The following is a 14,435-nucleotide window of genomic DNA, read 5'->3' as shown; positions in this document are numbered from 1 at the left end:
TTCCAATTGCACTTTTATCAGAAACTAAAACAATTTAATATTTTAAATCCTTAAATATATTCCCAGATACCAGAAAGTTTTAATTCAGTCTAATGCCTTAGCATCTGTCACAATTTCTTGCACAAAATGAGTGATCAATGTGTCTCATGAACTGAATAAAAGCTAAATGTTCTAGAAAAAAAAATAACTTGTCAAGGAAGAAGAGGTAAGACTGGCAGGGACTGGGTTAAACTTAGAAGAAAAGAGACTAGAGGGAAGGACTTAAAGGAATAGGCATACCTATTGTAAGGTAGGTAGGTCCCAAATAGCGCAAACTAGTGTGGAAGAGCCTTAGCATCTTTAGAGGCCCTAGGGACTGGGACTCCAGCTTGGCAGCAGTCTCCTAAGGAAAGCAGGGTTGTTCCCATTTCTAAATTACTCTGAAATCATACAGCTTTCTTAGGATTTCTTTTAGGTCTTTCAGTTGAATATGTTTTATGAAATTTTAGATTCTATGTCCCGCCCCCCACTGCAGTATCTTTCTACCTCTTTTCAGATACCTAAAATTTTAAGTAGAATAAAAGGGTTTTGAATTCATACAAATAGTTAAAATAACACTGACACATATGAGCTTCCGTTTAAATGTAATCAATGAATACAGGTGAATGATAGATTATCAGATTTTTTCCAGATTTCTCAGCTCCCCTCCCCCTCCCACCTCATTTTCAGGTAAGACGTTTTAGAGAATCTGAAGAAAGGAAAAGGTTGCAGATAGATGAATCTGGGAACAAGAAAAAAAATTACATACGTTCTTTACATACCTCGGCAACAAAGACTGTGGATTAAGATAGTTGGTCACATAACTGTAAAGGTAGCATTCATTTCATAGTTTCTGTTTTCTTTTTTTTTTTAACTGGGAAAGTTCCCAGGGAGTTTAACTGAGGTATTACAGGAACAGATTAATTCTATTCCCATATGTATTAGTTGGGGTTCTCTAGGGAAACAGAACAAACAGGAGATACCTGTAAATAGTATAAGATTTTATAAAACTGTCACACACGACCGTGGGAATACACAAGTGTGGATATCAATTTGGTAGGGCTGGAGACTTACTAGCATAAATGAAATCAAGAGGAATGAGATTAGGTTTCTGGTGTGATAAATTGAACCCTCTTAACTGCCACGGCTGTTAAGTTTTCATAACTACAGGTTAAACAGCTTGTGTCACTCACCAGAAAGCTTTAAGTTTGTTTGGGAAGTACAACAGTCCCTCCTACTGGACTTTGATCCAACAAAAACAACTGTTAACTAATAACCTCAGTCCGACACTGGAATACTTGAAAGTAGGCTGTTCTTTTGTTTTTCAACTGATGTTGCGTATAAAATTTAAGCTTTCAAAATGATTAGAACACTTTTTATTGTTCTGCTCTTGTTTGTGATTCTGGGAAATGCCCAGAAACCATTTATCAATTTCCTGAATATAGAAAAAACTGAAATATTATTTTTTACAAAGACTGAAGAAACTGTCGTCATAAAGTCAACTTACGAAGATAAAAGACCGAACTCCAGCTACCTCCTTGTGCAGTTAGAAGATCCTAAAGTTCTGCAGGTGGTGAATGTTACCAAAATCGCATCGGATGTTACAAACTTTATATTAGACTTTGTGACAGATGAAGAAGGAGAGACAAATTTGACCATTCAACTATGGGATTTTGAAGGTAGGCAAAAAAGACTCATTGAAGAAATAAAGAACGTCAAAGTCAAGGTGCTTAAGCAAAGAAATGACAGTATTATTCAGGCGGCAATGCACATAGATAGAAATATCCTGATATTTATTCTCCCAATGATACTGTTAAATAAATGTGCATTTGGTTGCAAGATTGAACTGCAAGTTCTTCAAACAGTTTGGAACAGACCTCTGCCTATAATTCTTGGGGCAGTTATACAATTTTTTCTTATGCCATTTTGTGGGTTTCTTTTGACCCAGATTTTAGCATTGCCTAAGCCTCAGGCTTTTGGATTTGTAATGACCTGTACATGCCCAGGAGGGGGTGGGGGCTATCTCTTTGCTCTGCTTCTAGAAGGAGATATCACTTTGGCCATTTTGATGACTTGTACATCTACAATATTGGCCCTGATCATGATGCCAGTCAATTCTTATATATACAGTGCTATTTTAGGGTTATCAGGTATACTTCACAGTCCTATTTCTAAAATTGTATCAACACTTCTTTTCATATTGATACCTATATCATTTGGAATAATCATCAAGCGTATGTTACCTGAAAAAGCAAAGTTCCTAGAGAGAATAATTAGACCTCTGAGTTTCATCTTAATGCTTATAGGGATTTATTTGACTTTCCGAATGGGATTAATGTTTCTAAAAACATTTAATCTAGACGTGCTTCTGTTGGGTCTATTAGTTCCTGCCTTGGGTTTGTTGTCTGGTTATTCCTTGGCTAAAACCTGTATGCTACCTCTTCCTGTTTGTAAAACCATTGCTATTGAGTGTGGCATGCTAAACAGTTTCTTAGCACTTGCTATTATTCATCTCTCATTTTCACAGTCCAAAGCAGACTTAGCTTCTGTTGCTCCTTTTACAGTAGCTATGTGTTCTGGATGTGAAATGTTGCTGATCCTCCTGATCTACAAGGCTAAGAAAAGATGTACCCTTACCATAGAAGGGAAAAGAAAAAAATTTCCTCTAGTCTAACAATATAAGCATTACCAAATTCCTACTCTGAGTAGAATTAAAAAACTATCTAAAATTTTGCCTGCTCTCAGGCCACTCTTACAATCTGGTTGAAAACTCAACATTAGGAAATCTAAATATACATACGTACACATACATACATGCTAAGCACCCAATAAGTGGTACAGATAGTTAAATGTACAGGAGTTTCGAAGAAGGAGACAACTTGAAATGAATTGGTTTGGGGATGTTTTATGGAACACGATTTGAATATACTTTATTATGGTTTCTTAAATGTGAAAGAATAATTTAAAAATATCTTCTCTGTAGTGATCATGATGTATCCTAACTAAGGAAGGGAGTGTTCACATATTAAAGCTTTCAATAAAAGCTCACTCAGAAGAATCTGCACCTTCCTATTTGGATCTCTCATTGGCTCATCCAAATCAGCATGTCTTAAATTAAATATAGCATCTTTACTGTCTTGACTACGCCTCCTCCTACCTTCCACATCTCCCACTAAAAACATTACTGCTTACTCTGAAATACAGAGTCACTCTCTCCCCCTTTCTCTCTCTCCTACAGTAAGATCCTATATCTTTTTATCAGTCTCCTCTCCATTCCCAGTGCCACCACTTTTGTTCTGCCCGTTATATAATGCTTCTTCCCTACACCTTTCTGCTTTTTACCTTTCTGTCCATCCTCCAACTACTGTCAAAATTATCTTCCTAAAGTGTAACTTTGATCAGGTAGTTTCTCTGCTACAAAGGCTTTTTTTCACTTTTGAATAAAGTCTATATTCCTTAGTGATGCATTTATTACTCTCTACTGTCTGACCTCAATCCAGCTTTCCAGTTTTATATCCCCTCCCATTTCTTTAAACTCCTATCAAACAGGATGGCTTGGTGTCTCAAGAATATGCTTTTGTTCATGTTGTTCCTGCTACCTGAGAGGCCCACCCCTTCTGTATCTAAATCTTAACCATTCTTACAGACCTGGTTCAAATATCACTCTTACTGTGAACCTTTTGCTAATCCTCCTTATCTCCCTGAAAGTGAAATTTTCTCTAAATTCTCATCACAATTTTTTTTGTATTCATAGTATTTAGGAAACCTGCTACTTGTGTTCCTGTTTTTTCTTTCCTATTTGCTGTAAATCCTTGAGCGTGAGAATTGTTCATTTTGATACTTCCCCATATCTAACACAATCTCTTTTGTGTGCTGATTCAAATAAAGAGTTGAGTTGAAGCATACAGTACGACCCAAATGAATAATGTGCTCTTGATATATCACTTTTGAAATTTCAATGGAAATTTTGAGTATCAAGTTCCAGTTCTCCAAAAAGAATGTGGACATCAAGAATAAGAAATATCACTCTAATCCTGTTTATCCCATTTTCTATTTTGTGACTTTAGGCAAATTACTTAATCTCCCTGAGGTCCAGTTTCCCCATCTGAAAAATGGCGATAATGGTGTCCATCAGATTGTCATGGGGATTAAATAAGATCATACATACATTGTGCATAGAACAGTGTGTGGCATATAGTAAGTGTTCAGGAAGTGTTAGCTTCTATTATTATTAATTCATCAGTGTTTAAATCAGAGTTTGAAATATCAATCTGATAACTAGCTCTGGAGTATAAAACTTTTAACATTTTTCTCTCATTGTCGTCCACCATCTTGCCCTTGGTACTAGGGGATTTTTGTTTTCCTTGTCGATTTCATCAATTCAGTATATGAAAACCAAGATTTATAAAAGAACTGGATTGAGGTGGGGGTAGGTGATTATTACTCACTTTATAAAATTATTGCCTATGTGAAATATTTTACTACTAACTCCGTTAAACAAAATTTTCTGCTCAGGTTTAAAATATAATAGATGTTCACAAATTTAACTTGCATACTTTGTATATATTTTATGTATGTATGTAGGTATGTATGTATATTCCCCCAAGATGGCTCCCTCATCTGTTTGCTTTTTGCTTGTTGTGTTTTTGCTCATTGTTTGTCCTCATCTGCTCATGTTTTTGCTTATTGTCTGCTCATTGTCTGTTTTTACTTTAAGAGGTACTGGGAACCAAACCCAGGATCTCCCATGTGGGAGGCAGGTGCCCAACTGCTTGAGCCACATTCTCTCCCCTTTGCATACATTTTTATGAATGCTTCATATGTACAAGGTCCCAGGTTCAATCCCTAGTGCCTCCTTAAAAAAAAAGTGACCTTAGTCAGACAGGTTACTTTCTAAATTATGTGCTCTCATCTCTGAAATAGTGTGAGAACTAAATGAGATAATACACATTAAGTACTTATCACAGTGCCTGGGACATTATAAGCATTGAGTGTTGGCCATCAGTCAAGAAATTCATTCACTCAACAAATTTTTATTGAGTATGTTAATGTTCTGCTAGGACTCACTGGGAACAGGAGACTTGTCTTTCTAATTCATTTTTATAATTAATCTTGTGACCTCAAATAAAACTCCTCTCTGCACTTCAGTCTTCAGATTTGTAAAACGAAGAGGTTTAGGGCTTTGACATTGTAAGCCTGTGATTCTTGCATAATACCCTAGGACCTAGCAACATGGGTAGGGTGATGAGGTAAAGTGAAAAAGTGAAAGCAGGCTGGTGAGAATAAACTACACGCCGCTGCTGCCTTCTAGTTAAAGCAATAATCAAATATAAGCCACTTGAGGGCAAGGACCACATACTATTCTCTGACTTCCCTACAGTGTTTAGCACAATTAATTTTGAGTAGTTGCTCACTAAACATTTAATGAAGTAATTGATCAATAAAGCTTGTAAAAGTCAAGATCACATACTCTGGAGCCAGAATATGCTTGTCTGCAATCCCAGTTCTGTTACTTTACCAACTGGGTGACCTTGGTCAAGTTACTTAATTTCTCTTTGCGTAAATTCATCTGGAAAATGTGGGTGATGACAGTATTTATCTCATAGGATTGTTGTGAGGATTGTATGCATTAATATGACTGATGAGCTTAGAACAATGCCTAACACATTGTAAACTATTATTCACTTTATGCATATTTGAATGATCTACCTTACAAATCAGTTGAAAGTTGCTATCAGTGAGCCCCTGCACATTGTATATATAAATTTGATCATTTTAAAAATCACAATCCAATGAATAATTAACTGTTAACTTAAAGACTCTTGGTGTGTGGAATCTGAAATTTTTTAGTGAAAGGAGCTGCCATTTAAAAGTAGTCAGTCCCAGAGATTAAGTAGAGTTAGCAAGATGCCCAGGATTGTTTGGGAAGAATCACCATGGTGGCCCCTCTCACTAATACAGTACAGGGCAACTGAGCACCTATTGAGCATGGGGAAGGATGAAGCCAGATGACTTCTGGGCTTGACAAAGGACATCCTACCCTAAAGCCCCTTCATGTACAGTCAGGTCTCTGGGGATGGTTAAGCTCATGTGTCAATTTAGTCAGGTTATGGTGTCCAGTTGTTTGACCAGACAAGCAATGGCCTGATTGTTACTGTGGGAATATTTCATGGATTTAAATCATCAGTAAGTTGATTTCATCTATGGCTGATTACATCTACTAACTGAGAAGATTGCTTTCAACAATCATTTGAAGGCCTTTTAAGGAGAAGTAATGATTTCAGCAGAAGAGAGAATTTCCATTTCTACTTCAACCAGCCAGCTTCTCCTGGGAAATTCATCGAAAACCTTCATCAGAGTTTCCAACTTGTGTCCTGCCCTATGGAATTTTTGGATTTGCCCATCTTCACAGCTATGTAAGCCAATTCCTATTTTAAAATTTCATATTTACATAATGTGTATAGACATTTATAGATCTCTAGTCCATTCTGTTTCCCTAGAAAATCCTGATTAATACAGATTTTAGTACCGGGGCTTGTTCTTGAGATATAGAATTTTAAGGATGAGATTTCTGAGTTAGTTCTGGGGTTTTTGAACTGGTTCTCTAACCTGATTAGATTCAAAGGCACTAAGGACTATTTCCAACAATAAAGGTGGCATTGATTGTCCATAATGTGATTTATCAATAGAGATAAAATATCACCACTGAATATGGGTACTCAAATGCTTATAAGAGATAAGGCTCTGGGAGAGGGTGTGTTCAGCACCTTAACAGAGTTTCGTGGAGTTAAAAAGTATAATGATGTTGGCTGTTGTTCCTAAATATATGATATGGTTGTAAAAGAAAAGGATATGTTTATGGCTTCAAATTCCCAAATTAAGTGCCACATGAAGGACATGAAAGTTTCCATTGTGCCTTGAAAGAAAACCTTATTTCATATAGACACAGATTTGAGATTTCTGAAAACCAGACCCAGACAAACTAAAACATAAATGGAATCTCTGACCTTGTAGGATGTTAGCTGTTAAAGTGAAGGCACTGATTTGAAAGGAATGGGATGCTGAAAATTGGAATGAAGACATATGAGTTAATAATAATGGAGGGGAAATTGAAATCCTAGATTCTGCTGAGTCTTTGCCAGATAAACCTGTAATAATCTGTCCTGAGGAATCAGTCACCCAATCTCCAATCTTTGCTGAGAAATCAGTCATCCAACCCTACCTGAAGAGATTAGCCCTGTGTGCCTGATAAACCTGTAACCACCTCAGCTGAAGAAGCAAACCTCATACCTCTATTTGAAGAGATTAATCCTGTTTCACCAGATGAAACTGCAATGGAATGGCCTGAGGTAGTTGGCTTGAAAGACACTTCTAATTCTTCAAATTTGTGACCCACCCCTACTACCCACCTTGTTTTCCAGACCTGTAACTAGACTTAAGTCCCAAGGTACCAAAATGTGAGATATAAAATGTGATCCATGAGAAGGTACACTATAGTCCAAAAGAACTGCATAATAAAAATAAGGAGAATATGATTGGGATATGGTTGTTAAGGGTGTAAGATAATGGTGGAGGAACATAAAGTTGAGTCAGGCTGAATTTATTGATATGAACCCACTAAGTAGACTCTGGATTCAGTGTTGAGGCTCGAGGGGTTAGAAAGGGCTCTAACACTTTCTTCAGGTGGCTGTCTGAAGCATGTAACAAAGGCAGCCTAAATTGCCTGAGATTGAAATGCCAGAATTGCCCCAGTATTATATAATGTAGATAGTGAATCCAAAGACTTAGAGAGATTGGAATGTTAGAATGAATTTATCATGTAAGACCTGCTCACCCATCCCAGGAATGCCCAGAGGACACACTTTTCATCAGGACTTGTGAGGAATAAATTTGTGAGACTAACTCCCTGAAGAGCTCTATGGTTGCTCTTCTCTGTAGGTCAGATATTACTGTGGGAAATAACAGTCACTGAACATGGATGCATAAACACAATGGACATGATCAGATCCCAGGTTGGCAAAAGCCAAGTGGCCATATTTAATTAACAAAGATGAGGTTGGCAATGACTACCATACTGTACAGCAGATTCAAAGCAGTAAAAATTATTATCTGACTCACAGAGTCCTATGTTGTATTAGTCAGTCAAATGGTGCTGATGTAAAATACCAGAAATTGGTTGGTTGTTATAAAGAGTATTTATTTGGGGTAGGAGTTTACAGATACCAGGCCATAAAGTATAAGTTACTTCCCTCACCAAAGTCTATTTTCACGTGTTGGAGCAAGATGGCTGCCAACATCTGCGAGGGTTGAGGCTTCCTGAGTTCCTCCGTTCCTGGGGCTTGCTTCTCTCTTCTCTGTGGGCTTACTTCCTGGGGCTCCAGCTTAAGGCTTCAGCATCAAACTCCAACATCAAAACTCCAACATCAAAAACCCTCAACTCTGTCCTTTGCCATGCCTTTTATCTGTGAGTCCCCACCCACCAAGTGGTGGGTACTCAACAGCCCTACTGATTACTTAATCAAGTAAACCTCTCTGAATCCAATATAATCTCATATGCCCAGAGGAAAAGACCAATTTACAAACATAATCCAATATTTCTTTTGTTTCATCAATAATATCAAACTGCTACAGGTACCTAAAAGTAAAGTAGAGTCTCAATCTAAATTCTTACTTGATCTGTATAAGCAGAAGAATTTTTGGACAAGTGAACAAAAGCCTAAATTGAATTACAAAAGCAGAGTTTTGGATCCTTAATCAATTCCCAGTCTTGGGACAGTTTACAGATCCAGAACCCCTTAAGTGCCACATGAAGGACATGAAAGTTTCTATTGTGCCTTGAAAGAAAACCTAATTTCATATAGACACAGATTTGAGATTTCTAAAAACCAGACCCAGAATCTTATTGTGTAAGTGGACAAATTAAACATAAATGGAATCCCTGAACTTGTAGGATGTTAGCTGTTAAAGTGAAGGCATGACAAAAATAAGGTTCAAGGTTTGGGGAAGGACCCTGCTACACTGCCATAAATTTATACTGTTAATCTTCCTCCCAGCCTTCCTCAAAGAGACATATGTCCTGTTACCAGGGAAATTGCACTGGGGAAAAAGAAATGATCAAACATTTCAGGGATTATTAGTCACCAGCTTAATTCCAGGAGACTCAATTATTAATTCCAGGAGACTCAAATGTTAAACTGTGGTCCAAGTAGAGGCTTATGGAGGACAGGTGATCAATGGGGTTTTAGTTCAGGTCCATCTCAGAGTTGGTCCAGGAGATCTCCAGGCCCATTCTGTGGTTCTTTCCACAGTTACAGAATGCATAATTGGAATAGACATGTTCAGCAACTGGAAGACACATATTTGTTCCCTGACTTGTACAGTGAGGGTTATTATAGGAAAGGCCAAGTGGAAGCCACTAGAACTACCTATACCTAGCAAAATAGTAAATCCAAAGTGATACCATACTCCTAGAGGGTTTGCAGAGATTAATGCCACCTGCAAGTACTTGAAGGGCACAGGGGTGGTGATTTTCACCACATACCCATTCAACTCTCCTATTGGGCCTGTGCAGAAAATAGATGGGTCTTGGAAGATAACAGTGGATTACTATAAATTTAACCATGTGGTGACTCCAATTGCAGCTGCTGTTCCAGATGTGGCATCATTCTTGAGCAAATCAATACATCCCCTGGTGCCTGGTATGTAACTATGGATCTGGTAAATACTTTTTTCTCAATTGCTGTTAGTAAAGATGACCAGAAATAGTTTGTTTTCGGTTAGCAAAGCCAGCAATACACCTTCATTGTCTTACCTGAGGGGTATATCAACTCTTCACCTGATAATTGCAATCTAGTCTGCAGGGACTTTGATCATATCTTCCTCCCACTTGTCCATTGTATTGGTGATATTATGTTGATTGGACCTAGTGATCCAGAACTTGTAACTACTCTAGACTTATTGGTAAGATATTTGTGTCAGAAGGTGATAGATAAGTCCAATAAACATTCAGGGTCCATCCACCTCAGTGAGATTTCTAGGTGTTCAGCAGTGTGGGGCATGTTGAGAAATATTTTCCAAGGTGAAGGATAAGCTGTTGCATTTGGTCTCTCCTACAACCAAGAAAGAGGCACAAAGCCTAGTTGACTTCCTTAGAATTTGGAGACAGAATAGAACAGAATGTGCTACTCTTGCACATTTACTGAATGACCTGAATAGCTAGTTTTGAATGGGGACAGGAGCAAAAGGAAGTTCTGCAATGGACCCAGGTTGCTGTGCAAGGTACTCTGATACTTGGGTCATATGATTTAGCAGATGCAATGGTGTTAGAAGTATCAGTGGCAAACAGAGATGCTGCCTGGAGGTTTTGGCAGGTTCCAGTAGGAGAATCACAGTGCAGACCCTTATGATTTTGGAGCAAAGCCCTTCCATCCTCTGTAGATAACTACTCTCCTTTTGAGAAACAGCTTTTGGCCTGCTACTGGCCTGAGTAGACTGAACACTTAACCATGGTCAATCAAGTTACCATGAGACCTGAGTTGCCCATCATGAATTAAGTGTTGGTTGACCTACCAAGCCATAAAGTTGGGCATGCACAGCACCACTCCCTTATAAAAGGGAAGTGGTATATGCAAGATAGAGCTCAGGCAGGCCCTGAAGGCACAAGTTACTTGAGGAAGTGGCTCAAGTGCCCCAAATGGGGTGGCTTTTACAATGGGAATTTATTAGTTTACAAGCTTACAGTTCTAAGGCCATGAAATGACCAAATCAAGGCACTATCAAGGTGATGCTTTCTTTCCAAAGACCAGTTGCTAGTGATTTTGGACTCCTCTGTCACATGGCAAGGCACATGGTGGCATCTGCTGGCCTTTCCCTTATGTATTAGTCAGCCAAAGGGGTGCTGATGCAAAATACCAGAAACTGGCTGGTTTTGATAAAGAGCATTTATTTGGAGTAGGAGTTTACAGATACCAGGCCATTAAGCATAAGTTACTTCGCTCACCAAAACCTATTTTCATGTGTTGGAGCAAGATGGCTGCCAATGTCTGTGAGGGTTCAGACTTCCTGGGTTCCTCCCTTCCAGGGTCTTGCTTCTCTCTGGTTTCAGGGTTTCTCTCTTCCTGGGGCTTACTTCTATTTCTCCTGTGTGCTTACTTTCCAGGACTCTAGCTTAAGGCTTCAGCATCAAACTCCAACATCAAAACTCCAACATTAAAAGCCCTTTACTCTGTTCTTTGCTATGCCTTTTATCTGTGAGTCCCACCGACCAAGGGATGGGGACTCAGTGCCCTAATCATAACTCAATCATTCCCAGGTACAGATCAGATTACAAATATAATCCAATATCTATTTCTGAATTCATAACCATATCAAACTGCTATATCTTATTTTCTAGGTTTTGTTGCTTTCAGCTTCTGGCTTCAGTTGGCATTCTCTCTCTCTCTCTCTCTCTCTCTCTCTCTCTCTCTCTCTCTCTCTCTCTCTCTCTCTCTCTCTCTCTCTCTCTCATCTGAATTTCATTTTTTATAAAGGATGATTAAGTAAGAGGATTAAGACCCACCCTGGTCCATGACTTACTGAAGAAACCTAATCAAAGGCCCTTAACTGAAGTAACCTAACCAAAAGTTCCTACCTACATTAGTTTTGCACCTAACTCTAAGAACATAATTTTTGTGGGTCCAACTAGCTTCAAACGGTCACACCTTCTCTTTGCCAGCCCACAACTATGGCCTCTTGGGGAGTTCTTAAGATCAGCAGACTGAGGAAGACAGAACTCAGGCTTGGTTTACAGATGGTTCTGCAAATGAAGTATGAGAATGTGCACTTGCTCTTGGAATTTACTGATCTTACCATGTTCACTCTCATTCTGAAGCAGCTGGATATGGTGGAATGGCCTTTTGAAGACTCAATTACAGTGCCAACTGGATGGAAATACCTGATAGGACTGGGGCATGTTGTCCAAGAGGCTGTGTATGCTCTAAATCAGCATCTGCTCTTCATGCTGTTTCACCCACAGCCAGATTCACAGGTCCAGGACTCAAGGGGTGGAAATGGGAGTGGAACCACTCAGTATTACCCCTAGTGATCCACGGGAAAAAATTTTTGCTTCCTGTTCCTGCAAACTTAAGCTCTGCTCATCTACAGATCTTAGTTCCAAAGGAGGAGCGCTTCCACCAGGAAACACAATGATTCCACTAAACTGGAAGTTAAGTGATGGAATGAATAGTGGAAAAAAGGTAGTTATAAATATGAGCTACAACCACATGACCAGTTACAGAAACAAGAACTGCAATAATTATGAATATTTCTTCCTTGTTTTGTTATGAGTATGTTTATATATACCTACATAAAGCAAATACCTTTCTTTTCATCCCTTTCTTATCTCCTTATCATATGACATATGTTGTATTCATGTCATGGTATCTAAGTTATAGAATATCAAATTTAATAAAAGTGAATATTATGCAAGGACTTGTGCCCTATTCTGGGGAAAGCTAGTGCATTTCCGGTTGTATGCAGGGCACTTGAGTATTGTTAGGTGAAAATATGCCTGTTACTCTTTTTAGTTAAAGATTATGTATGGTTTAAGTAGATGTGTATGGGTGCCAATTGACAAGGGGTGGACTGTGATGGTTAAGTTCATATGTCAACTTTGCTAGGTTATGGCCTCCAGTTGTTTGTTCAAGACACACTGGTCTAATTGTTACCTTAAAAATATTTCATGGATTTTTATCATCAGTAAGTTGATTGCATCTATGGCTAACTACATCTACTGTCAACTGAGGACATTGCCTTCAATACTGAGAAAAGTCTCAGCCAATCAGTTGAAGACCTTAAAAGTAGCAGTGATGATTGCAGCATCAGAAGGGAGAATTTCCATCTCTGCCTTAGCCCCCCAGCTTCGCCTGAGGAATTCATCAAAAGCCTTCATCAGAGTTCCCAGCTTGTAGTCAATTCTCACAATATTTACATTATATATATGTCTGTTTTGTTTCCCTAGAGATCCCTGACTAAACACCACTCTTTTATTTTGAGGTTTAACATAATTAGAGCCTCTCTCAGATACAAGTTAGCTAGCAGGCAAGACCATCAAAAGCCCCAAGAGGAAACTCACTGGATGTCTGGAATGGGGATTTAGACCCTACACCCAGGTGCATGTTTGGTCCTTGGCACAAGGTGTGGCTCTGGCTGGAGCCTATCCCCTCCATATCCTAATCAACTTGGCATGGCAGGTGTTTTTGGAATTGAGAACAATGGCTGAAGAGATGATTGTAGCTTTTAAAAGTGCTTTTAAGACCTTAGAGTGATGTAGTATGTACTGAGGTCTCTGCAGCCATTTGAACCACTTTTATAGCACTAGACAGGGATCTTTTAGATTGTGTGGGGCCAGTTTGCAACAAAGTCACAACCAAATCTGAAACACTAGACCACCCCATATGCTGGGCAGATTCTTCATTTTGCTTTCGCCATGGCATTTGGAAGCAGAATGCACTTCTCTGGACTGAAGAAACTCTTGGAACTGCTTGAGAACAATTGTGATGTAGCAGCTGAATCCCTAGAGAAAGACTGGACTTCTGTTCATCTGTCATAGGAAGCTTAAAATGGTTTTAATTTGAAGGAATAAGAGATTTGATTTTAGGACTAGTTTAGTTCATATTTCTTACACTGATTTTTATCAGCTTTACCAAATTAGTGGCATCATGTTCCTTTACAGAAAGTTTAAAGATGACTCTGGGATGCAGATGTGGTTCAAGTGGTTGAATGCCTGCTTCCCACATGGGAGGTCTTGGATTTGGGACCTGGTGCCTCCTAAAAAAAGCAAACAACAAGCAAAACAAATGAAAAAATCAACCCAGGGTGGTTGAGCACTGACTTCCCACATATGAGGCTCCCAATCCCTCAAAAAAATAAAGTAATTAAATTAAATTAAAATAAATAAAAATAAAAAAGATGACTCTGGTGCACTTCTGTAAATACCTAGAAATTTTTATTTGGTTAAGAATCAACATTTGTCGTATATAGTTGGGAAGAGTTTTTTTCCCATACTGACAATGATGAACCCAAAAACAAATTCTGGAGTTGTTTTAAAAGCATCATTTGCTAGATAAATGGATATATCCAAATTGGACACTTAAGGCAATATTTGGAAAAATAAAGGCAAAGTCCTTCCTGTGCTTTATGAGGTTTGAGGTTTGGGCTGCAGTTCACATTCATGTTTGAGGTATTTCATTTGCAACATCTCCTTTATGACATTTATTACAACACCCTGTCTTTTGGTGAAAGTAAGGAGAACAATCACTTCACAAACAAGGAAGTTGCTGAATAATCTGCTTTCCTAGACCTGTTATGGCTAGGATATGTTATAGTTGTGCAATGCTTTTTACATGATAATGATAAGATAATATAGATCTAAGATGCCA

The 14,435-nt window shown here is 38.5% G+C and overlaps 1 protein-coding gene across 1 annotated transcript; it reads left to right on the top strand.

The window, feature by feature from the left end:
• Window positions 1–1,295: 1,295 nt before the first annotated feature.
• SLC10A5 (solute carrier family 10 member 5) lies at window positions 1,296–3,061 on the top strand. The gene has a single exon (XM_071207889.1). It carries the CDS (start codon window positions 1,379–1,381, stop codon window positions 2,690–2,692), a length of 1,314 nt encoding a protein of 437 aa, XP_071063990.1. The 5' UTR covers window positions 1,296–1,378; the 3' UTR covers window positions 2,693–3,061.
• Window positions 3,062–14,435: the final 11,374 nt, after the last annotated feature.

This window comes from Dasypus novemcinctus, chromosome 14 (genome assembly GCF_030445035.2).
Source record: "Dasypus novemcinctus isolate mDasNov1 chromosome 14, mDasNov1.1.hap2, whole genome shotgun sequence".
NCBI lineage: Eukaryota > Metazoa > Chordata > Mammalia > Cingulata > Dasypodidae > Dasypus > Dasypus novemcinctus.
The sequence above is the reverse complement of the archived record's forward strand: the minus strand, read 5'-3'. Positions and strand labels throughout refer to the sequence as shown.

Bases quoted from the DNA above. Each gene is read 5' to 3' on its own strand.
- SLC10A5 (XM_071207889.1), top strand. From the start codon at position 1,379: ATGATTAGAACACTTTTTATTGTTCTGCTCTTGTTTGTGATTCTGGGA.